Source organism: Dendrobates tinctorius, unplaced genomic scaffold (assembly GCF_039654945.1).
Source record: "Dendrobates tinctorius isolate UK_male_01 unplaced genomic scaffold, ASM3965494v1 ptg000183l, whole genome shotgun sequence".
Taxonomy (NCBI): domain Eukaryota; kingdom Metazoa; phylum Chordata; class Amphibia; order Anura; family Dendrobatidae; genus Dendrobates; species Dendrobates tinctorius.
The window spans coordinates 9,839,273-9,865,606 of record NW_027361850.1 but is presented as its reverse complement, the minus strand read 5'-3'; the positions used below and the strand labels follow the sequence as shown (position 1 = coordinate 9,865,606).

Below are 26,334 nucleotides of genomic sequence, written 5' to 3'. Positions count from 1 at the left end.
AATGGGTGCTCTAGCAATTTTTCCAGCTCAGTCACCTGATTCCACTGACTTTCATTTAGCGTCAGTTGAGGGTTAGCCATGTCTACAAGAAAGGTTTTCAGTTCAACCAAGCGCTGAATCATTAAGTACTGCCCCATCGTGTGGCTTGATCAATAATTGCCCCTTTTCCAGCACGTCTCTTCAAAATTGAGTCAACTTTAGGGGTTCTGGCAACAGTAGCCAATTTTCTCACCTTGCCAATCAGTGCAGCAGCATGTCCTTCTTGCAGACTGTCTCTTATAGCCAGCTGTAGCGTATGCACAACACAGCGCATGTGATGAATGAAAGAACATATTGACACAGTTTCAACAAGATCATCTAAACTATCATGTTGCTGTTCATCTGAAGCAACTTCAGTTTGCTCCTCAGTTACAATACTGTGTTCCTCTATTTCAAACATTTCTGTGTCTGTGGACCCAGAATGTTCTTCTAGCTGCTGGTCACCATCATTACTCTCATTCATTAGCTTAATAGTACTTATCATATTTGAAGCATTGTCAGTTACGACAGAAAGAACTTGCTCTTTAAGTTTATAGTCTTGCAGAACCTTTTCCACCAAGACCTGGAGAAACTCACTGGTGTGATGAGCTTTGGTGTCTTTTACTGCCAATGTCTTGGTAACTATTTCATTTTTGTCACAAACAAATCGGACATTGATGGCAAAATAGTTCACTCTGTGACGTGTGCAGGCATCCATTTTAAGAAACAGAAAGCGTCCCTTGAGAGTTTTTTTAAGTTCTTCCTTTTGTTTAAAAGCTTCTTCGATTACTAATTTTCTAATACTCTCTCTCTCCAGAGAAACACCAAGCTTGCGGGCCATTTCCCCATTCAGACACATAAAAGCTGGTCGTGAAAATAATGAAATAGGCACACTATCCTTTACAACAAGCTCTATGATCTGTTTTTTAAATGTATCTACTGTCATTGTCACAGTAACTTTGTGACTGACAAAATATCTTGCAACTGATGGCTGCAAAGTTCTCTGCTCCTTTGTTTGGCTGGAAGAGCTGGGCACTGGTTCATTGGTTTGGATGCAGTCTTTCTCATCCACTGCTTTCAGTACTTCTGGATGAAAGCGCTGTAAATGTCTCTTTAGATTAGAAGCTCTGGTAGGAGCATTTTTATCTTTGCCTGAATATGCACTCATCTTGGCTTCACAGCATTTGTTTTCGTCTGGATCATTTGTCATACACTGACAGACATAATGTTTTCTATCTTAAGTGATGGTGAAATGTTCAAATACAGCTGATTTAATGTGATGCTTCTTTGACATTCTCAGGTTTTTAATTCTGCATTCACAATCCAAATGACAATTGTTTTTCCTAAAAACAATTGTACAAAATTATTGCCAGGTCGTACAACTGATATAGTGGTCAGTAATACGGTTATTATTCCTCATGTACTCACAGTTAACTGATGCAAAGTTTGTTGAAAGGATAATACTTCTTACAGTCTTCCTCTTCTGAGTAGCAGGCAGCTGTGAGATGCTTGGAAGACGCACACCTAGTATGATCTAGTCTAGAGGAGGAGCTTTACTACTAAGAATTTGCAACACATTTTCACTTTCAGTTGGGGTTGGGGCAGCATGAGGTTAACCAAGTATAAGATTAGATAAGGGCAGTGGAGAACAGTGACACACAAGAAGTAAGAAATGTCTATCTCCAGCAGAACTGCTTATCACTGTTGTACATAGTTTGATAGAACATATATATTTGAGTAACATTTATAAAATTCATATGAAAGTTCAATTATGAAATATTAATACATTTTTTTTAAAGCTGGAGTCGGAGTCGGTACATTTCTACCGACTCCAACCAAAACTAACTCCGACTCCGACTCCACAGCCCTGGTGGTAATAGCTGGCAAGTTGTGGTGCCAGACTAGTCTCGTCTCTGGTCCTTGGATGATCTTCAAACTGTATATTCTCTGAAAAGCTGGAGCATTTCAAAGAAGAATAAATTTGGCTGCAATCATGCAGTCAGGCTCTGAATTCCGCTGCCTGTGGTTTGGGCAGCATGAATCAGCTGACATGTTCCCTGGAAACTATCTTACGTACCCTTTGCTGCGGGGTCCATATCTGCTCCTTGTGAACGACTGAGAAGTTCCTCCCCGCGATGTTTTAAAGACTCGAAGGAAGGCTGTAATTTTTCAAGCTCCACAATTGTGTTCTTGGTCTCACTGATACAATCCCGGATCTTTTCCACCTCTGCAGGTATCGGAGGAGGCATATGTAGACGAGACGCCATGCTCTCGAGGGTCTCCAACATTGGTCCCACCTTGTCATGGAACTGGGAGCACAAAAGATAGATGAATATAGTTACATTTATGAATGACCGGGGGGAAAAAAAAAAAACCATGAAGGAAGCAGGACATATACGGAAGCCAAAGTTAAGGTAAGAACTAATCAAGCAGGATGACACTTACCTCCACGATCTGTAATGCGGAATAGTCAGGCCGACAGGGACATGTTACCATGGCAGCACAACAGAAAGTTAACACATTCCACAAGGAAAGGGAGGTGACGTGAGATGAGAGGAGAGATGGGGGGTTAGTGGAATATGAACCACAGCAACTCAACAATGCAAACACGATAACGCAGGGGCAAATCATAAAACACACATGTATGAACTATGGGGCAAGATGGTATGGAGACTACAGCGGAAGCGGCACACAAATCACTGGCATACAGACTTCTTACAGAATTCAGCATTTAATATGGTGCTCACGTTAGGGTTCATTCTACGACATCTTTCATTAGTGGTATAGTTGTACCCTACCCTGTATAGTATGCCAAGCAATTGGTCCTGCTGCAGTAGCAAGTATACCTGAGCGGCTTGTGCCAGTGCATCATCCAAAGCCATAGCCATCTTGCGAACATCTTCCTTGATTCCCAGGTAGAGCTGTTCTGCAGCACTGTACTTTTCCTGCACAGCTGCCCCTTCTTCAGGATTCAGTTCACATAGGTGCGGACCAATCTTCAGCAACTTGTCAATGTGAGGTTTGTGTTCAGCAACCGATTCTCTTAATTGCTGCAATTTCAAGAAAGCAGGAAACGTAAAAGTTTTGATCCCGACACAGGACATTTTAATGAAAAGGATGAAGCGGATGGTGTGGAAAGTTATTACTAGGTCAACAGAGGACGACACCTGAGACAGTCTGTATTTGTAGGCTAAATGCAAGACATATTACTAGCCTAATTTCTGCCTTGCGCCTTGGGAAATCAAACAGACTGCTATATAAATAGCCTGTGTGAAAATCTGAAGACCTCTGAAAAAGAAAGAATACCCTGTGCCATGCCCTACCCTTATTTCTTCCTGCTGCTGTTTAAGCATGTCATGATCGACCGCGGGAGGAGGCAGCTGAGAAATTGTGGTCTTCATTTCTTCAATCCAAGGGTTTAATTCCTCGTAAGTTTCCCAAAATTGACCCACGAGAACCTGCGCACGTTCAAGACGGGCAGAACGCTCAGAGTTTATGTGGCTGACATCCTCATACTGCCGCAGCAATAATTTAGTTTTTTCCTGCAAAAACACAGATATAAGCGCTGATCCAAGCCCATTAAAGAGGATTCTTTGACAGGTGAAATTGGAATTTTGCACTTACTTGTAAAGTGGCCTTTTGTTCATCGCCACATGTACCCAGAATCTCTTCCTGTGTGCCAATCAGCTCGTCAATAGAGTCTTTGTGGCGGATAATGTCGACAGAGAACGCCTGCACAGTAACAAAACTTCATTAATCTTGCGGGTAATCAGAGGGTAAGGAAATTCTGTCAAGTCCCACCGCTACTTGAAAAACTGTTCTATCAAATCCATTTTCCATTTAGTTATTTCTTACATTTATGTCTAAGAAAAGACTTTGGTAACAGTTCTTCAATGCCGGCCTTATTTAATAGAAATACTGGATGCATGATTATGACAAGTAGAAAGCGACTTTCATGGCAGCAATAAGGGAACAAGCCATACCTTCTGCACCTGGAGCTGAGCTGTAGTCTGATCCTGCTCCAAACAGACCGGACCCAGTGCCAACAGTTTCCTCCTGGTCTCAGCCACCCAGGCTAACTCGGCATCAGCAGCTTGCTCGTACTGGCAGGAAAGGAGCAAAGACGAAGGAGGACAATGAAGCGCACACATTGCCGACACACTGAACACTGAAAGTGACATCTCCACAGTTGTTATACAGTGAAGCTGGTCATCTTTAAGGGACATAATCTATGGAGGCATTTATTTTTACTTAAATGCATGAAAAAAATAATCATTTTTGCAATTGGGCTTCATGTGCATTGCCTTTTATAGCCCCTGTGTTGCACTGTCTATTGGTGGCTGCAGAATGAGTTTACGGAGAACACGTCAGTGAGTTCTTCTGTCAAGAGGTTTCATTAATCTTACCTTCTTCTCCTAAGCTCTTCTCAGTTTATTTTTTACCACAAAATCTCAGTTCATCTTTCCCTTTGCTCTAAATGAGCTTAGAGAAGCTCAGAACAAAAGAGAACTATAACCTATCCTATCAAAAGACGCTTACTGCCAGAATCGCAGGTAACGTAATTTCCAGCCAGCAATAGACAGTGCCAAAACAGATGCTATAGGGGGCAAATAATGCAAAAATGTTACATGAAAACAAATTGCAAAAAGAATTTTAGCCCAAAACACATTTATCCAAGAAAAAAATGGAGCTGAAGGTGTCTATAGCCTTTAATCAATTGGCTTGTATGGGCCCGTACGCAACTTTAAGGCTGTGTTCACAAAAAAAAAACTGCAAAAATGCGGAAAGAACCTGAAAGAATTGACCTGCTGCAGATTTTGAAAATGCTGTCAATTCAGCTTTTGCTGGTACTGTAAATCTGCATAAAAAAGCTAGATGTGAACATAGCCTTAGCTAAGCACATTGGATGAAATTTATCATACACTCTACACCTGGTGCTAAAACGTTGAAACATTTAGCGAAAGTGGCATTTGTGCCAAAATCGGGTGACTTTTTTTGGCCTTTTGAGCTGGCCTCTCGCCTTTCAAAAAAGTGGGAGGAGATCAGAAAAAATTAGGGTACTGTCAATACTCCAAATGGCATACATTGTAGATACAGATGTTATTTTCTGTCGCACATACAGCCCAAAAATGCATCAAATTTATAAAGAACGTTTATAGATTTGGTGCAATTGATAAATTCCCACCACTGTTCCCAGTTTCTCTGCTGACTTCCAGCCATAGCTGTATACGCGTGGCTGTCCTTTCACAAGCTGTCAAAAGAGCATGAGTTGTGTTAATATATAGTGACGTGCAAGCCAATGCATTACAGGTAAATAAATAGCCCCTTTAATAAGTAGCTCACATATGCTATATGCTGCCATCTGATTGGTTCAGCTAGTCAAATTCATTCATTACAAATCAGAAAGACCACCAGCCAAGGTACTGGGAACAGAAAACCAGCCGCTGTAAAGCACATGTCCCACCAACACATGACATTTCCAGACACTGAAAAGCACAAAAGCCTGCAGTAGCAGCAACACAAAAAGCAATTACAGCAGAAGCAAAAAGTCCAAAATTAATGGTAACCCCTCTGGGTCCAGTTACTGTAAAGAACCTGAAGCACCTGGCGCTTTATAACGAGACCAGTTATTACAGAATCACTATTATTGTGCAGCACTTTATGTGAAAAAGTTTTTTAATGTATGAATGAATGAAGGTTACTTTCTTGTGTCGTGTCCATTTGAAGGGAGTGCTCTAGTGCAAAGCAAATGAAATTACTAATAAGGTATATCCCTGCAGAAACAAGTCGCATAAATACCGCGGGACACTACACTTATCATATAAATGGGGAACCCGAGACACTTTTTCAACCGAGTTGGCCACATTCACCCACAGACTGAAGGCACTCTCCATTATGTCTATACCATTTAAAGAAAGCAGGTTTTCTTAAACTGTAATGTAAGCACAGATTTAGTATACATACATCTATGGTAGAAGAATGTATACACAGAAATCTATGTGCACATACCTCATCGGTAGATGTGCTAGATATAAGCATTCTTCCGCTACTGCAGGCAAGATCTGAAGCTCAGGCTACAGAGTACAGAACTGCTGCACAACAGATTACATCTTGTAAGATGTGAGCATGCACACTGCTCAATTTCCTTCAAAGGGAATCTGTAATGACAATCAACCTACCCCAAACCGCTTATATTACGGTGCAGATCACTGAAAGGTAAGCAAGTCAGTATCTATACTTATAAAATCCACAGCTACAGAAATGAAAAATCCATATGCAAGTGAGGCTGAAGTGCTCTTAGCAGGGTTAGAGCACTTTCAAAGCCTCTGCATCGCTTGCTCTACTCCCAGCCTACTGCCACCTTCTGTTTGATTGACCACTGTGCGGTCAATGTTATTTCCGAAAAGCAGAAGAAAGTAGTGCCTGTGAAAAACGGAGCTGTTGTGGGGAGGGGGAAAGGCTCGGGAAGTGCTCTGATCACACCCAGGAAAAAAAAACATTATTTTTTTGTTTATATTATGGAGCGACAGATTTATCTGTGAATGAGCTACATGACTAATTAAGCAGTTTGAGTACGGTCTGATGGCCATGACTGATTCGCTTTCTAATTCTAACATTTAAATTCATTGTTTCCAGGATCTCTTCTCTCCATCTTTAGGAACATTCTAGTTTACATCACAGGATAAAAAAGTTTCTAAGGGTGCTTCAATTCACTGAGAGCAGAGAACTTACACTTTGCGAGAAATCATGTAACGCCCCATTAGAAAGTTGAATAATACTGGAAAAGCCTACCGAAGTTGATAAGTTTAAGCTGAATTTTCCCAACAGGACAACTTTTATCCATATGAACTATTAACCCATTAAGATAGTTCAGGAAGTAGGGTCTCTGCTCAGACCACCATTTTTTTTTTAAACAAGTGAGCAAAGAGCAGCTTAAGCTATGAAGGACGGGGGGAAACTTTGCTTTACAGGATCCCCACTGCCTTGAAAGGGAGCCAGGTAATATTAAGTCTCTTAAAAGATCAAGCACAGAAATTGATTACGAACCATTAGCAGCAGTATCCCATCTGTGAAAACTACACAATATAACTGTAGGGCAAGGAGATTAGAATGGCTGTCTTTTGCATTTAACTGTCGGAGAAACAAACCAGAACACATCCTCACAATTACCATTCAACGTCCTTACCTGCTGCGATCTCTGAATGGCAGCATCTATCTGATCAACCCTGTGTCCAATGGTGGCGCTGACTGATCTATACTGCTCATTGGCATCTGAGACAAGTTTGTCTAGACCCTCACGGGCTCTCCAAGGCACAAGCTCCAGCAGGGCACTGCCCACCTCATTAATGGTATCCAGGACTATACGGTACTCCATGGCTTCCTTCTTTAATTCCTGCATAGGGTATAAGCATGTGTGATTGGGCCGGCAAGCAATCCGGATCATGGTCCAATATATCAGCACATGGTTTATGGCTATATAAGTAAAAATGAACAATCATTGACATCTGTAGCACATTTGACAGATTCCTACCTTTTGCCTTTGTTGGAACTGCGGAATCTGATCTCCTGAAGGTGACGGGCCACTTGTGAGGGCAAGCTCCTCTTCAACCCTTCCAAGCCAGCCGGTCAGTTCTTCATGGGTGGTCTGGAATTTGCTGGCTAGTTGTAAAGCCTGCTCCAATGTTCGGAGAGCCTTCCCACTGGATGCTGTGATCTCAGAGTACCTTGTCTTGATGCCATCCAACTTCTCCTGAATAAGCAGTACCTCCTCTCCTGTAGAATCACAATTGACAAGAAAAATCATACTACCAGCATAAAATCAGCATGTCTACAAACTACCCTCTGAAGTTATTACCTGTTGTTTGCTTCAACAGGGCCTGTCCATTTTTAACAGCTTGATCCACATTTCTCTTTCTATTGGTTATTTCTTCACTGAGGGCCTTAGTGAAAAAGTAAACACAATCAGACCAGGAAAATTACAAGGTACACGTAATGCCAACTGTCTGTCCCAAAAAAGAAAACGCAACAGAAGGCGGTTTTCTGGCAAATCAGCACCGTTTTCACGACAAAGTTGGGTTTCCTAAGAGTAGAGTCTGACCATTGCCTCTTGATATGCTAAATCTGCACATGTAAAGCGCCATGGAATAAATGGCACTATAATAATAAATAGTAATAATAATCTGGGATACACAACACTCCACAGGAACATTGAAACCGGCAAAACTACCATTTTACAGGAAATTCCTGCTACAGGGGCATCACATATATAAAATAGGTAAAAAAGTGGTGACACAAATGATATGGGCTCAAACTTAGTGAGAAGCCAACTGAAAGGAATAAGCAATGTGTATGTCTAACTAAAAATACCCAAGTTATCAGTATACAGACCTGTTGTAGCTATATTAGGATGTGGTCTAGCGGTGGTGGTATCTTCACACCATGTTAATTACTCCCGAGTTGTGGGAATACTGATAATGCATGGCGGCAGCGGGAAGAAGCTTACAGTAAGGATAGAAGGAGTCTAACAGAAGGCATCACACAAACATGGAAAGACAAAAAGCGGAGCTGTGAAACAGTCTCGCTTTTCATGAGAAGACGGAATTGTGATCAGCGTATCTTAGTGTCCATAATGATAACAAGTAGGTCTTCTAAGAAACCTAACATAACATCTCCGATGCCAAGGTCTCCCAGCATTATTGTGTATAGTCTATGTTCTCTGATGAGGATAACAAACGGATGTCTAAACACCAATGACCCCCAATCACATTTACATGCCATACCATAAGATGCTACATGAATAAAGATTGCACAGCTAGGCCTATTTTTTAGTGTATTGTGCAGTTTTTCTAGAAATACATCAGAAGATAAAGGCGTAAAATGGGCCAGGGAAATAATGGTATATGAAAATTGGCCTATAATTTATCATTAGTTAGACAAGCAACACAGCAAAAGAAGCTTGGAGAACTAATGCTAGGTGTCAATGCATGAAAGGTTGAGTGTCCATTTTGGTTTCCAGCCTTGTTTAACCACCTGTTTCATGCTTTATAACTTAACGTCCATTTATGCTGCCTGCAAGATTGTTAGTGGGGATAGGGGGGATGACGTTCATTTCACGATAATTTTGCAGGGTAAAAAGGCTGCCAATTATCTAGGAAAAAAACAACACCTGTTCATTAGGTGAATTTAAGGGGGTTTTACACTAAGCGATATCGCTAGCAATATCGCTAAAACGTCACTGGTTTTGTGACGTTATAGCGATATTGCTAGCGATATCGCTATGTGTGATACTTACCAGTGACCGGCTCGCCCGCTGTCCATCGCTGATCGCGCGAGAATGTCCGGCTCCATTTCTCGTCGGGCGCTTCCTGCTGGGGCTTCCTGCTGTGACGTCCAGCGACGCGTGGAGGCGGGCGGGAGGACGCAGGATCGCTGTGTGTGAATGGTAAGTATCGTGCGCTGCGTCGCTGCTGCATCGCTGTGAGATCTTTCTGTATGAAAGCTCACTAGCGATCATTTAGCGATGCACCAGCGATCCTGACCGGGTCGGATCGCTGGTTGGATCGCTGGTGCATCGCTAAATGTAAAAGGGCCTTTATTGTGCTGTGCTGCAGAAAAGATCATTGCTTTTGGCAGCAGCGTATCATCCTATGTAAACAGAAGTCGCGCAGCCGAGAACAATGGCAACCTATGTGCACTGAGCGATCTATTACAAACACTTTGCATCGGAACTCAGGTCAACCTCCAGACCCCTGACAAAGCATTGGGTGAAACGCATGAAGGGTGCGTCGCCATATGCTATTTTAGCATGTACCAGATTTTACCTCGTTAGTTACAGGGAATCACTTTTTAGGACTCCAATGTGATCTGTTTACCATGTATACTTAACTTGTACCATCAATTTTTACTTACCAATTTTATAAACTTATCAATTTTTACTGCACAAATATATTATTATTGCGCCATTTATTCCATGGCGCTTTACATGTGAGGAGGGGTATACATAATAAAAACAAGTACAGTAACCTTAAACAGTACAAGTCACGACAGGTAAAGGAGGACCCTGCCCGCAAGGGCTCACAATCTACAAGGGATGGGTGAGGATACGGTAGGCGAGGATAGAGCTGGTCGTGCAGCGGTTTGGTGGATTGGTGGCTACTTCAGGTTGTAGGCTTGTCGGGAAAGATATATATATATATATATATATATATATATATATATATATATATATATACACAGTGCCTACAAGTAGTATTCAACCCCCTGCAGATTTAGCAGGTTTACACATTCGGAATTAACTTGGCATTGTGACATTTGGACTGTAGATCAGCCTGGAAGTGTGAAATGCACTGCAGCAAAAAAGATTGTTATTTCTTTGTTTAATTTTTTTTTAAATTGTGAAAAGTTTATTCAGAGGGTCATTTATTATTCAACCCCTCAAACCACCAGAATTCTGTTTGGTTCCCCTAAAGTATTAAGAAGTATTTCAGGCACAAAGAACAATGAGCTTCACATGTTTGGATTAATTATCTCTTTTTCCAGCCTTTTCTGACTATTTAAGACCCTCCCCAAACTTGTGAACAGCACTCATACATGGTCAACATGGGAAAGACAAAGGAGCATTCCAAGGCCATCAGAGACAAGATCGTGGAGGGACACAAGGCTGGCAAGGGGTACAAAACCCTTTCCAAGGAGTTGGGCCTACCTGTCTCCACTGTTGGGAGCATCATCCGGAAGTGGAAGGCTTATGGAACTACTGTTAGCCTTCCACGGCCTGGACCGCCTTTGAAAGTTTCCTCCCGTGCCGAGGCCAGGCTTGTCCGAAGAGTCAAGGCTAACCCAAGGACAACAAGGAAGGAGCTCCGGGAAGATCTCATGGCAGTGGGGACATTGGTTTCAGTCAATACCATAAGTAACATACTCTACCCCAATGGTCTCCGTTCCAGACGAGCCCATAAGGTACCTTTACTTTCAAAGCGTCATGTCAAGGCTCGTCTACAGTTTGCTCATGATCACTTGGAGGACTCTGAGACAGACTGGTTCAAGGTTCTCTGGTCTGATGAGACCAAGATCGAGATCTTTGGTGCCAACCACACACGTGACGTTTGGAGACTGGATGGCACTGCATACGACCCCAAGAATACCATCCCTACAGTCAAGCATGGTGGTGGCAGCATCATGCTGTGGGGCTGTTTCTCAGCCAAGGGGCCTGGCCATCTGGTCCGCATCCATGGGAAGATGGATAGCATGGCCTACCTGGAGATTTTGGCCAAGAACCTCCGCTCCTCCATCAAGGATCTTAAGATGGGTCGTCATTTCATCTTCCAACAAGACAACGACCCAAAGCACACAGCCAAGAAAACCAAGGCCTGGTTCAACAGGCAAAAAATCAAGGTGTTGGAGTGGCCTAGTCAGTCTCCTGACCTTAACCCAATTGAAAACTTGTGGAAGGAGCTCAAGATTAAAGTCCACATGAGACACCCAAAGAACCTAGATAACTTGGAGAAGATCTGCATGGAGGAGTGGGCCAAGATAACTCCAGAGACCTGTGCCGGCCTGATCAGGTCTTATAAAAGACGATTATTAGCTGTAATTGCAAACAAGGGTTATTCCACAAAATATTAAACCTAGGGGTTGAATAATAATTGACCCACACTTGTATGTTTAAAATTTATTAAAATTTAACTGAGCAACATAACTTTTTGGTTTGTAAGATTTATGCATCTGTTAATAAATCCTGCTCTTGTGTGAAGTTTGAAGGCTCTAACTTATTTGCATCTTATCAAACCTGCTAAATCTGCAGGGGGTTGAATACTACTTGTAGGCACTGTATATATATACACACTCACTGGCCACTTTATTAGGTACACCTGTCCAACTGTGTGTTAAGACTTAATTTCTAATCAGCCAATCACATGGCGGCAACTCAGTGCATTTAGGCATGTAGACATGGTCAAGACAATCTCCTGCAGTTCAAACCGAGCATCAGTATGGGGAAGAAAGGTGATTTGAGTGCCTTTGAACGTGGCATGATTGTTGGTGCCAGAAGGGCTGGTCTGAGTATTTCAGAAACTGCTGATGTACTGGGATTTTCACGCACAACCATCTCTAGGGTTTACAGAGAATGGTCCGAAAAAGAAAAAAAATCCAGTGAGCGGCAGTTCTGTGGCCGGAAATGCCTTGTTGATGCCAGAGGTCAGAGGAGAATGGGCAGACTAGTTCGAGCTGATAGAAAGGCAACAGTGACTCAAATTGCCACCCGTTACAACCAAGGTAGGCAGAAGAGCATCTCTGAACGCACAGTGCGTCGAACTTTGAGGCAGATGGGCTACAGCAGCAGAAGACCACACCGGGTACCACTCCTCTCAGCTAAGAACTGGAAACTGAGGCTACAATTTGCACAAGCTCATCGAAATTGGACAGTAGAAGATTGGAAAAACGTTGCCTGGTCTGATGAGTCTCGATTTCTGCTGCGACATTCGGATGGTAGGGTCAGAATTTGGCGTAAACAACATGAAAGCATGGATCCATCCTGCCTTGTATCAACGGTTCAGGCTGGTGGTGGTGGTGTCATGGTGTGGGGAATTTTTTCTTGGCACTCTTTGGGCCCCTTGGTACCAATTGAGCATCGTTGCAACGCCACAGCCTACCTGAGTATTGTTGCTGACCATGTCCATCCCTTTATGACCACAATGTACCCAACATCTGATGGCTACTTTCAGCAGGATAATGCGCCATGTCATAAAGCTCGAATCATCTCAGATTGGTTTCTTGAACATGACAATGAGTTCACTGTACTCAAATGGCCTCCTCAGTCACCAGATCTCAATCCAATAGAGCATCTTTGGGATGTGGTGGAACGGGAGATTCGCATCAGGGATGTGCAGCCGACAAATCTGCGCCAACTGTGTGATGCCATCATGTCAATATGGTCCAAAATCTCTGAGGAATGCTTCCAGCACCTTGTTGAATCTCTGCCACGAAGAATTGAGGCAGTTCTGAAGGCAAAAGGGGGTCCAACCCGTTACTAGCATGGTGTACCTAATAAAGTGGCCAGTGAGTGTATATATATGTTAATGGTGGCCCAAAATGCTCCATACATTAAAAAGACCCCATATGATGCACAGGGGTTAATGGTGGCCCAAGATGCTCCATATATAAAATACCCCCCATATGATGCACAGGGGTTAATGGTGGCCCAAGATGCTCCATATATAAAATACCCCCCATATGATGCACAGGGGTTAATGGTGGCCCAAGATGCTCCATATATAAAATACCCCCCATATGATGCACAGGGGTTAATGGTGGCCCAAGATGCTCGATATATAAAATACCCCCCATATGATGCACAGGGGTTAATGGTGGCCCAAGATGCTCCATACATAAAATACCCCCATAAGCTGCTGCTAAATTAAAAAAAAAAAAAAAAACACTCACCTCTCCATCGCTGGGGGCCAGAAGCCGCTGTAGTCGCTAGCTCAGGCCCCCCGGCACTGGCTATATTTACCGTTCCCGGTTCCACCGCTGTTTCCCGGGTCCTGTGCAGTGACGTTAGCAGAGGGCGCGCACTGACTACGTCACCGCGCCCTCCGCTAAGTCACAGCCAGAGGACTCGGAGACAGCGATAGAACGGGGAGCGGTAAGTATTGCTCTGCTCCCCAGTCATACTCACCAGCCCCCTCCTGGCGCCCAGTCTCTAGTCTTCAGCCCCTGCTGCTTCCAGCATGATGTCGGCGTCCCAGGCTGTTCCTGCATTCAGCGGTCACGTGGTACCGCTCATTAAATATGCGCATATTCATGAGTTTAATTAGCGGTACCATGTGACCGCTGAAAGCAGGAACAGCTGGGACACAGATCATGGGGGAAGTAGGGGGGCTGCAGAGACCGTGCCAGGAGGTGGGAGCATGGTCTCTGACACCCCCCACTCCCCCGCCGACCCCCGTATATGACTCATGCATAAGCCGGGGGGGGGGGGGGACACACGACTTTCAGCCCCAAAAAATGGGCTGAAAATGTCGGCTTATACACGAGTATATACGGTGTGTGTGTGTGTGTATATATATATACATATATATACACACACACACACACATACATACATACATGGCAAAAGCTTAGAACAAGGATGAATTCTCATTGCCACACAATAAGAAAAAAAAGAATGGATCTACCTGTGGCAAAACATTTTCGCATGCCTGATCACAGCACCATGGACATGCACTTACTGGTATTGAAAGGTGCCTTAAAATCTCAGAGAGATAGAGGAGTCTGTGAGTACAAACTCATGATGACCTTTGACACTCTCAATGCTGGAATGAATGTGTCTTTTTACATCAATTAAGGAATTTGATCCTAAGACCTTGTGGGGCATTGCACAACACATTACCAGACCCCAATCAGAGGACAATAAAACTTTCACTCATTATCTATGAACTGGTCCAATATTTATGTTTCTTCCTCTCCCATAATGATAGTTCTGCTTCACGTCACCTGTCTTATCTATTGCATTTTTTCTGTGCTGTGTTGTGCATATATATGTGATTCTTCAGATGTTGTACTAGTCTATGCCTGATGAAGAGACCTGAGTAGTCTCGAAAGCTTGCAATGTGTTACCATCTTTTCAGTTAGCCATTAAAAGATATCAACCACTGAGGACTCTCAATTCTGAATACTTTTCAGGTGAAATGATCTTTTGTGCTGCACAAAAGATCAACGTTCTCAGCAGCGCATCATCCTGTGTAAACAAATATTGCTCTGCTGAAAACAATAGCAGCCTATGGCAGACTAAACGATCTAATACCGATAGTTCAGAACACTTCTAAAGCCAGGTCAGCTTGCTTAAACAGGCTCTAAAATTACCACTGATCAGCAAATGAGCAGGGAAATAATTGGCGATTGTTTAGTGTTGGAAGGGCAACCCTAATCAGCCCCTAGTACCAACCAGTGCCTCTCTCCTTGGTTAATGGCTCCTGCCAATTACTGCTTGGTAGATGGTGCTGGGATCTCTAACTGCCAGGTTATAGAAATATGACTAATTCTCATAATGGAGAAGTCTTCACTGGCGCCAAAGGATTTTTTTTTATAGATGATTTAACAATTTGTCAAAAGCAAAGTAGCTTAATACAATGACGTAACCACAGTGCTGCTAGAGACCTCAGGTCAGACGGGACTACTCCAGCCCAGCCAGAGCCAAATAGATGTGGAGGTGATTCACGGTCTTTACACTCATTACAATTATATAAAAATTAACACAAAAAATATATACATGCATGAGAATTAAATTAAATACGAATGATAGAAATAAAACAATGAAAATGAAATAAATGTACCATTTGGTTTTTGTGTTGATTCTGTAAGACCTCCAGCTTGTAATCCTTAACAGAGACAGAGCTCAATTTGTCCTCTACTTCAGCCAGCCAGTTCAGGACTTCCACTTCGTCCTCCCCAAATAGCCTGGCATTGCTCAGAGCTTGCCCCAGCAAGGCATTTTTTCTGCTGCAGAGATCCTGAACCTCTTTGTACCGAGCATGCAAGAAGTCTAGTTTCAGTGCCAGCCTATGGCGCTCAGGGGCACAGCACAGGGCAGAAAGACTGTCCACTAGCCTGCTGGCTTCACATACATCAGTCTCATGGACTGCAACGTCGTCCTCTAGAGTCTGGATATTGTCCAGAAGGAACACACCAAAAAAAAATAAACAAACATGCAAAGAAATAACAAAAAGATGAACAAAATTAATGCAAGGGAATAATAGAACAAAATATAAAACAAATGAGTGAAAATAGAAAGTCATGATATAAAATGAATGATAAATGATATAAAATTAAGAAAACAAATCTTATAACGTGCATGCAGTTGCACATAATAAAGACAGGGTTTCTTTATAATCAAATATATAGAGATGTGTATTGAGTGACCGGTTCCCACGATTTGTCCTTTTCATCCCTGGAATACCTTGTGACGCAGGATTTGCTGCTGAATTTTTCCCGTCTGGGTGCCGATAGGCTCAGAATTTGCCAACTTCTTTTCTGTGGCAGAAAGCCAGTCAAATATGGGTTCAGTTGTTTCATGAAACTGCTTGGCTAGAACTAGGATGTCGTCAAGTTGTTTCTGCCTGTATAAAGGATAGCACATACTGGTAATATTCAGAGAGAGGGCTTATGTACATAGCACCCCCCGCTGATGAGCTGTTACTGGTGCCAGCCAGATATGATCCGTTAGCGAAGCTGCGTCACATGTAGCGTCACCACAGCTGGGTATTGCACATCCGCCCACTATTCCAGTCAATAGGGAATGGATGTGCAATACCTGGCCATGGCCACTATACTATTAAAAGAGCTGTGCACATCTGGTTGCCACCGACAGCTGACTGTCGAGAGTGCAGCTTGTTTTACCCCACCCCAAATATAGGCAATCAGTATAAAAGTCACAGACAACCCTTTAAATTGTGAAACTTTAATTTAGATGTGAATCAAGTCCACACCAAACCTTTTATGGTAAAACTGCAGTAAAAGTCTAAATAAACAACATCCACATTGTGAGGATCAGCTCAGGCCCTCTATAAGGCTTAGACATTAGGCCTGTTTCACACTTCAGTTGTTTGAAGTCAGTCAAAATCCGCCGTTTTGCAAAAAAAACGGGTCCGCCATTTTTTTTGGCGGATCCGCCTTTTTCCCCCACAGACTTGCATTAGCGGCGGATTTTTACGGATGGTCACGCGTTGCATCCGTTTTTTGATGGATCCGTCATAATTTTGGCGTCCGCCGGCTGGAGTGGACGGACAATGAAACGTTTTTTGTGTGCGTTAAAACAGCGGATAGCAACGGATTTGTCGCTATATGCCATACGTTACAATGGATGCCCGTTCTGGCAGCAAAAATCTCTCACTCTCTCTCTAGACATCGTTTCCTTTAAAATTTCATGCACTTAACGGCTACAGCGGATCAGTCCAAAAAACGGATCCGGCTGTATCAGTTTGTTGCAAAACGGAAACGGATCCGTTTTTTCACACTTTGGCGGTTTGCAATTGACGTCAAACAACTTAAATGTGATACAGGCCTAAGATGAAAGTTACCGTTAGTTAGAATTTCAATGCCCAATCCTTTTCTTTTCAGGAAAGATGCTGGCAAGGCTGTCAGGCAGTGGCTTTCTCCTCTAATCCAAAACACATGAGCACTAAGCTGAATGCAAAGAGATAACTGACCGCTGAATGAATGTTTGTCCGACAGTTATGTCACGTGCATAGCCAGCTTATTTGTAGGTCAATAGATGTATTACTTAATGTACTGCTGTCCAGCCTAAGCTGCATATCCATGGGCGGCTATATCATTGGAAAAAGTACGACCATTTCGCGTGTCTGTGCTTCAACAGGTCCGGGCATGGACCCGTTGAAGCGTAGACATGCAAATCAGCAGTCGCCCTTTTCACTCTCTCCCCGCATGCCTCCGCACCTCACTAACCATAATTTACGTCCTGTAACCGATTCATGGAATAAAGGACTTTTTTCAAGAACGCAATGGTGAGTGCCACATACTTTTTTTTTTTAATGACTTAGTATTTTGTGTATATATATATGCAGAGCACCTTCAATCCAAGCGTTTAAGCTGAAAAAGCTCCACTATCTGGATAACCACCTCCTAGTAATGGGACTGAACATTAAGTATACAGGTGTCGCTATTCACACATTTTCTGGATTTTTCAGGGTATATGATTGGTGCTACCCGTGTGGCCGCAGAGGCTCAAAAGGTAATGGAGCCCATTTCTCCCTGCAAAGGACGTGCAATTATGCATTTTTAGGAGCTAATGGGTTGCAACGGGCCCACATATTGTTCTTGCGCAGAGGCCCTTTTCTATCTGTCTGCCTGTATGCAAATAATTACACGGAGTGATTGATTGAGTATATAATGCTATTTTCAATCAATCAATGTAAACAGTAAAGATCTCTTCTACTTCCATAAACTTTAAAGGGGTTTCCACAACTACAATTTATCACTAAGCAACCAGTGGTTCTGCAAATCATGCGCACTTCTTACACCACCAGCTAATAACATGGGTTGGAAAATACAAATGCTGTATCTAGATGATTCTAACATTGCCACATACACCAGGCCGACCACTACTAGTATTTCCAACCTTAGAACTTTTTTATACCTAACCAGCAATAAGCCGCGAGTGAAGGTAATAAAACGCACCTTGACTGTGCCTTCTGCAGCAGAGATGACCACCTCTCCTTGAGGGTCTCCAATTGACGATTTATTTTCTCTTTATCTGCAGGATCGGCACCTTCAGCAATCCTGGTACCTTCAGCTTCAATCATGTCCACAGTTGACCTACGATCATCCAGGAGACGCTGTAGGAGCTAGAAGTGGCAATGAATGGGGAAAGTTCACATCCGATACAAGCAGATTGCCAATAGAAAAAGCTACATATTGCACTGCGCTGAATATACCACACCTTGTACTCCCACCTTGGTATGTAAATTCCAAGGTTTAATCTATCCTACAGATGTCTTGTCCTAATGCAGGTCTCATTCGACGAGTTGTAATGAAACCAACCCAGTATCCATAAGGTTTAAGTGAAGTCAATTTAAAGGGTTATTCCCATTTCAGGTTTTCATAGGTAAGGTGGAAATAACGGCTTCTAGGTCCGGGCCTACAGAGGCAGGGCTATTAGCGTAACTCACATGGATATGAAAGAGTTACGGAAACAGGGTGGTAAAGCGAGCTACAGTGTTTCCACAATTCAGGGCTTATGCCAACACTGGAACCCGTTTTGCTACAGTTTCCGTAACGGCCATTCATTTCTTATGGAGGTTACACAAATATTGTAAAGCAGATGTGCTTGGCTGTTATAACCCTGGTCATGAAAGACAGAAGAGTAATATTTCAAGGGAACCCATTATTTTTATTATGCTTCCCTGTCAGCTAGGAGGATTCAAGGGGTTGTCCAGTGGGAAAAGTGAATCATCTACCCACAGCATCGGTGAAAACTTGCTGATTGGTGGGAACCCAACCGCTGGGATCTGCACGGATTGGCAAAAAGGGGTTATTTTTATCCCCGTTAGAACGGAGCGGCAGTGTATATGCACGTTCGTCACTCCATGCATTCCTTTTGGGGCTTCTGAGCACGGTGTTTGGCTTTTTCCAGCAGTCCTATAGAATATGCATGGAGCGACGGTTGGGCATACGACTTGCTGCTCCATTTTGTAAAAGAATAAAAATGCCACACAGAGATTAAAAAAAAAAAATTACGGCTGCGAGTGCCAACAATCAGACTTCACCAATCAGTAAGCTAAAACCAATCTGGTGTATAGGTGATAAAGACTAGTGAAGACTAGTTAAAGGGGTACTCCCATCACCAAGATCCCATTCCAATATGTAGCAAGTATAATAATATTAGGAGATACCTCCAATTAAAAAAGTAGTATAGTTTTTCTGATTCGCTAGGTCTCTTTCCTCATGTGCAGGCATTGCTGGACCTTCGGTATCAATGGTTAAAACCACTGATATGACGACAGCTAGTTGATAGTGGTCATAACAAGGATACCTAAAGGCCTGCAATGCCTGAACATGAGGAAAGAGACATAGCAAATCAGAAAAACTGCACTACATTTCTAATTGGAGGTATATGCTATTATTATACCTACTAAATATTTGGATAGGATCTTTGAGATGGGAATACCATCTTTACCTCTTTAAGAGGTGACAGGCACAATAATTTCAGTCGTCTGTCACGTAAAGATATATGGCCTATTCAGTCACTATTGCATGTGCACCTTTTCTGCCTAGTTTTTTTTGCTTTTCATTTGTGCCTTATTCTTTTTAATTTGCACGTTTTTCAACCTCTACTTTCTGTGTGTTCGCTTGCTTTATTTTCTTCATGCACATCATTATTGGAAAGGTTCTAGGCTTCCGAATGTTTCTAACCGATTCATCAATCGAGACTTCAAAAAGTCACAATATTAAAGGGCAAATGTATTCTAGAGGTTTTATGTACTTCTGAAATCTTTGTAGAAAATTTGCATTTCTGCAGAAAATGGGATTTTTTAGCACTAAAAAAAAAAAACAAGAGATGAGGAGCATTTTTTTCGATTCTGCACAAAATTCATGAACTGCGCCACTTTGAAGAATTTGGCACAAAGAAACCTCAATAAAAACCACAAAAAAAAAGTAACAAAAAAAAAAAGCAAATAAAAAAATAAAGGTCCATAAATTTTCAAAAACTATAGAACATGAACATGTAAGTGTCAGACCTCAGACAGGGGAGAATAATGAATGTGACAGAGTCTTTATATAAATCACCATAGAAACCGAGGATGATCAACGTCCTATTCACCTGAACAACGGATGATCTGGGTCTTGCGTCCATAATACACACAACTGAAATGTTTGCTTAGTGAGCCATTAGTATTTCCTTTATTTCACATGCTTGTGCTAGGAACTGAAGTGACTTATCGGTCTTGTACCTTTTGCTCCTGGATTTGGGCCTTCACCACTTTGTATTCGGCAGAGGGCGGCTTTTGGTTTGCAATCAGGTCCTCTGTGTCGGTAAGCCAGCTGAGCAGCGGTTCCAGGGCATCCTGGAACTTCCCACAGCGCAGCAGAGCCTCTTGCAGCTGCGTCACCCGCTCGGCAACCTGCGCAGAAAACAATCGCTCATCATTCACGGCAAGATAGCAATCTTAGGTGACAAGGCGCTGGGGGGAGAAAGGCTCTGGCATCGTTCAAACTAGAATGTGATTCAACAGCAGGCTCTGAGAAACAGTTCCAAGCTGTACAAGTCAGATGGTCTCATCTCTACCACCCACACGCAGTCTCTCTCACTGGAAATTAAATCTAAATCCTCCCACCACATCTCTGTGCAATAGAAGGTGTCGCTTCTAAGACATGCTGTCAGAAATCCTAAAACCTGTACGCTGCCTCCATGTTAAGTCGACCTCCTGTAGATAAACATCACTTTAACACCATGTTTACACATTGCAGAAAATTTAAGCTGTGGACTCGGTCCCAAATCCACAGACATAATCCACGTTAGGACTCATTCACACGTCAGTATTTTACGGACGAGTGCTGTCCTTGTTTATCGCAAGCGTACTTATGATAGTATATGGGGTTGTTCACAAGTCCATCAGTTTATTGCGAACCGAGTGATCAGTGCAAAATCACGACGATGTGCCCAATGTTGATCCAAGCGCACAATGAAAGTGGGTCCGCGAAAAATATTGGACAGCACTTGGATGCCATCCGGGTACTGTATGTTCTTCATAGACTGATAGGAGAAAGTTGAGAATTTATTTTACTCATCAAAGAAAAACTGATGAAAATTTGATGACGCCCTGATAAAAAAAACATTGATGCAACTCAGGCCGATTTTCTCGTACCAGAAAATCACCGACCTTTGCATGGTGCCCTTACCTGCAGATTTGGCTGTGGATGCCATTAGAATACATGGAAGAGTGTGGAATCCAAAAAGAAAAGCCGCCCAAGAATGAGTATACTTGGGATTTGAAAACCGCAATATTCTGCAGATTTTTTTCCCGCAACGTGTGAAAGGGATTTAATACCTCATTTGCTTGTACAGGAGAAAGCAGTGTGGTGGACACCTGGCGCTGCCGCTGACAAAGGTTAATCAGTGTTGTAAGTATAAAAAAAAAATCTTCCAATTTACTGCAACGCGTTTCGGAGCAATCAACGTGCATATACACTCACTGGCCACTTTATTAGGTACACCTGTCCAACTGTGTGTTAAGACTTAATTTCTAATCAGCCAATCACATGGCGGCAACTCAGTGCATTTAGGCATGTAGACATGGTCAAGACAATCTCCTGCAGTTCAAACCGAGCATCAGTATGGGGAAGAAAGGTGATTTGAGTGCCTTTGAACGTGGCATGATTGTTGGTGCCAGAAGGGCTGGTCTGAGTATTTCAGAAACTGCTGATCTACTGGGATTTTCACGCACAACCATCTCTAGGGTTTACAGAGAATGGTCCGAAAAAGAAAAAAAATCCAGTGAGCGGCAGTTCTGTGGCCGGAAATGCCTTGTTGATGCCAGAGGTCAGAGGAGAATGGGCATACTGGTTCGAGCTGATAGAAAGGCAACAGTGACTCAAATTGCCACCCGTTACAACCAAGGTAGGCAGAAGAGCATCTCTGAACGCACAGTGCGTCGAACTTTGAGGCAGATGGGCTACAGCAGCAGAAGACCACACTGGGTACCACTCCTCTCAGCTAAGAACAGGCATCTGATGGCTACTTTCAGCAGGATAATGCGCCATGTCATAAAGCTCGAATCATCTCAGATTGGTTTCTTGAACATGACAATGAGTTTACTGTACTCAAATGGCCTCCTCAGTCACCAGATCTCAATCCAATAGAGCATCTTTGGGATGTGGTGGAACGGGAGATTCGCATCAGGGATGTGCAGCCGACAAATCTGCGCCAACTGTGTGATGCCATCATGTCAATATGGTCCAAAATCTCTGAGGAATGCTTCCAGCACCTTGTTGAATCTCTGCCACGAAGAATTGAGGCAGTTCTGAAGGCAAAAGGGGGTCCAACCCGTTACTAGCATGGTGTACCTAATAAAGTGGCCAGTGAGTGTATATATACACACACACATGATTGAATAAAAAGTGTATATACACCTCAACATGATACAATATAAATATTAGCAAGGGAGTTGCAATTTTAAAACAATGATTTATAAATGTAATCATAATATTGATTTTTATTATTAATGAATATAATGTATTAATTAGCTACCTTGTATTCTCAACAGTTTTATTTACAGTAATCCTTCTGGTGCAAGATATAATTTAAATATCCAGTATAATTCCTGATTACCGTAACTACGATCATTTCTGGAATCTATTTGGTAGGCGGTTGGGAGTTTGTTCTACTAAATTCATAGTGTGATTATGTTTTCTCTCGATAAGCTATGATTTTCTCATTTACTTATTATGTCATCTCTCCTTTTCGTGTGAGTACAGCGGCCGGGGCAGCAGCCACGATTGGATTTTACATCACACTTTACACAATTGTGCCGCATACAACCTGATCAGGTGAACAATCAAGCCCCCCAGATTCACCTTTACCTGTTGCCTACGGTGTCACACTCCTTGCACCTCTTGTGTTTTAATTCTCCGTTTGCTTGTACGGTACCGGAGACTGCTGTGGGTTTGGAGGTGCAGAATTGTGACCTGTGAACATGGCCTAAATGTCTCACCTTTTTGTTTAGTGTGTTCCATTTGGCGTTCAGTTCCTCCGAATCATGTTCTAGTCCGTGCACATCACAGTTCTTGTCCGCACTTTGAATCAGACCCTGACCAAGGCCATTCACTTGCTGCAGCTTCAACTGTAGAGAGTCCACTTGCTCCTTTTGAAAAACCTTAAGAAAAAAAATAAAAAAAATGCTGCAAAATTTAGTTGAAGAATGGTGTTCGTTTGCAATAACGACCAAATACATACGGTGTGATTGGACTTTTATTACAAAAAGCACAAATATAAAGTATGTCTGTGAACCATAATAGCTGGGACCATAACAAGAATACAAGGCCATACTCCTAGCAATTACATAGGAAGGGCAGCATCTTAGGGAAAGGAGGAAGTGAGCTTACAAACCTTACAATATTTCAGAGGCTGCGTGTAATAAAATGGGTCTTTTTACTCTTGAAACCAGTGACAAGCATGAACATGTTCATAGGAATATATGCAATGCTTATTAAAAAAACACAACAAGAAAACAGTAAAAACATGTAATCAATTCACAGCATAGGTATCCATCACTCTAATTCTTATCAGACAGAAGAATGGTTTCATTCTCATGGACTGAGTAATAGAAATATAGGGTCAGGTCACAGCCAAGGTGACATCATACCAGGAAAGAACAGGAAACCGGAGTTTGGCAATATTACACGGTTACTTCAAAAAGGCACGAAGCGGTCATGCGGAGACCGAATGTTTTTGTTTCCAGAACTTTTTTTTTTTTTTTTAAAGTATACTGTTCCATCCTCAGGCATTTGAGAAGTACACTAAGGCCACGTTCACACATTCAGCAATCGGTCAGTGTTTTACATCAATATTTGTAAGCCAAAACCAGGAGTGGGTGATAAATACAGAAGTGGTGACGTGTTTTTATTATACTTTTCCTCTCGACTGTTCCACTCTTGGTTTAGAATTACAAACATTGATAGAAAATACTGAACGTGTGAACATCCCGCCTGTCACACGCAGTGATGCGTGCTGGCCAGTGGGAGACCAGCCATCAAAAAAATGTCCTGGCTATTCCAGGACGATCAGCGATAACCGGTAGGGGGGCCGGTCGCTGGTCAGTGTCACACGCAGCGATCTCGCTGGTGAGATCGCTGTTGCGTTACAAAAATTGTGACTCCGCAATTGTGACAGGGGCTTTAGGGATACTTTTTAAGTTTTGAGTGTGAAAAAACAGAAGTTACTATACTTTTTGGAACCATAAAAGCATATACATTAAAGCATTTGTGGGCTTTGGACAATACCCTTTTGTGAGAAAGGTCCTCCAAGAAGTCTCAGTGCCAAGACCCTCAACGATCACCAGTATTCTGGAGAGCATGGTATATCCTCCAAGAAGTCTCAGGGTCAAGACCTTCAACGATCTCCAGTATTCTGGAGAGCATGGTATATCCTCCAAGTCGTCTCAGTGTCAAGACCCTCAACGATCACCAGTATTCTGGAGAGCATGGTATATCCTCCAAGTCGTCTCAGTGTCAAGACCCTCAACGATCACCAGTATTCTGGAGAGCATGGTATATCCTCCAAGTCGTCTCAGTGTCAAGACCCTCAACGATCACCAGTATTCTGGAGAGCATGGTATATCCTCCAAGTCGTCTCAGTGTCAAGACCCTCAACGATCACCAGTATTCTGGAGAGCATGGTATATCCTCCAAGTCGTCTCAGTGTCAAGACCCTCAACGATCACCAGTATTCTGGAGAGCATGGTATATCCTCCAAGTCGTCTCAGTGTCAAGACCCTCAACGATCACCAGTATTCTGGAGAGTATGGTATATCCTCCAAGAAGTCTCAGTGTCAAGACCCTCAACGATCACCAGTATTCTGGAGTGCATGGTATATCCTTCAAGTCGTCTCAGTGTCAAGACCCTCAACGATCACCAGTATTCAGGAGAGTATGGTATATCCTCCAAGAAGTCTCAGTGTCAAGACCCTCAACGATCACCAGTATTCTGGAGAGCATGGTATATAAGAGCCCATTAAAGGGGCTAGCTTGCAGAAAACATTTACCACCTATCAAGGGGGTGACATTTGTATGATCACTGGGTATTCCAAAATACTGACTTTGCAAAATCATGAGAAGAGGAGCCCATGGCCATCTTTTGAAATAAGCAGTATCGCTCCATTCAATGCCTTAAAGACTGATGGAATGGCAGAGTACAGTTTTCAGCTATCTCCATCGATCCCACAGACACTGAATGGATCAGTGTAGCAAGCATACATGACCAATAAGGGAAGGGAGCTCCCTGTTTCCATGATTGACGGGGTTCACAGGGATCATAAATTTATCTCCCACCATGTAGATAGGTGATAAATGTTATTAGCCTTCATTAACAATCAATGGCCTGCCCATGTAATTCAGAATCGAATCTATCAGGAATGGAGCCCACTTGTATTAAAAAAAAAAAAAAAAAAAGGGATTTGTCTAATTGGCATCTATTAGAGCATAATACAATTGTCCAACAATATAAGAAGGAAATGTCAAGATTATTTTAATTTCAAAATTAAAATATATTATTGACTATGAAATATTTCACAAAATGAACACTTGATTGGGAAAATGAGAGTCTACCATCCAGAATGCCTTGCCAGCATATCGTCTGAATGAGATTTAACTGACTTTCTGCAAAGAGCAAAATGTCTATGAAATAATGGGATTATATTGTTGAGAAAGAGCAGACGGGTTGAACCCGTGCGGGTCGCATCGTCCAGCATAATAGCGAGATGGTTTATGTCTGATTCATATCTGTATGTAGGTGGAAAGCACTGTCATAGGCGCCAGCACTTCTATTATTTTACTTGTAGTACGTCTCATATGCATATTTGAAATAAAGCTGGAGAATAAAATAAGAGCAGAGCTGGAAAGTATTAGTCTTTTAACCCTTCAATGAATGCTTTCATGGCGGTTATTAAGGACTCGTACTCTACAGGGCTGTATTTTCACTGAAGATAAAACGCGTTACGAATAGATCCAGCCTGCAAAAGGCAAAAAAGAAAAATTGTGGCTCATTTCCACTAATAGGAATTAAGAAAAGTGCTGCATATTAAGAAAGAA

The 26,334-nt window shown here is 42.5% G+C and overlaps 1 protein-coding gene across 9 annotated transcripts in view; it reads right to left on the bottom strand.

Moving 5' to 3' along the window:
- MACF1 (microtubule actin crosslinking factor 1) overlaps positions 1-26,334 on the bottom strand; it is a 292,674-nt gene that overhangs the window by 52,426 nt on the left and 213,914 nt on the right. For 8 of the 9 annotated variants that reach the window (XM_073552024.1, XM_073552025.1, XM_073552030.1 and 5 more), the window contains 13 exons: positions 23,241-23,402; positions 20,481-20,651; positions 18,208-18,374; positions 15,971-16,130; positions 15,348-15,674; positions 7,874-7,958; positions 7,550-7,791; positions 7,205-7,411; positions 4,002-4,121; positions 3,643-3,750; positions 3,342-3,560; positions 2,865-3,068; positions 2,096-2,327 (listed from right to left, as the gene is read on the bottom strand). In XM_073552024.1, coding sequence (XP_073408125.1) covers positions 2,096-2,327; positions 2,865-3,068; positions 3,342-3,560; positions 3,643-3,750; positions 4,002-4,121; positions 7,205-7,411; positions 7,550-7,791; positions 7,874-7,958; positions 15,348-15,674; positions 15,971-16,130; positions 18,208-18,374; positions 20,481-20,651; positions 23,241-23,402 — 2,404 coding nt within the window. The remainder of the gene's footprint in view (positions 1-2,095; positions 2,328-2,864; positions 3,069-3,341; positions 3,561-3,642; positions 3,751-4,001; positions 4,122-7,204; positions 7,412-7,549; positions 7,792-7,873; positions 7,959-15,347; positions 15,675-15,970; positions 16,131-18,207; positions 18,375-20,480; positions 20,652-23,240; positions 23,403-26,334) is intronic. The other variant, XM_073552029.1, reaches the window with a different exon arrangement.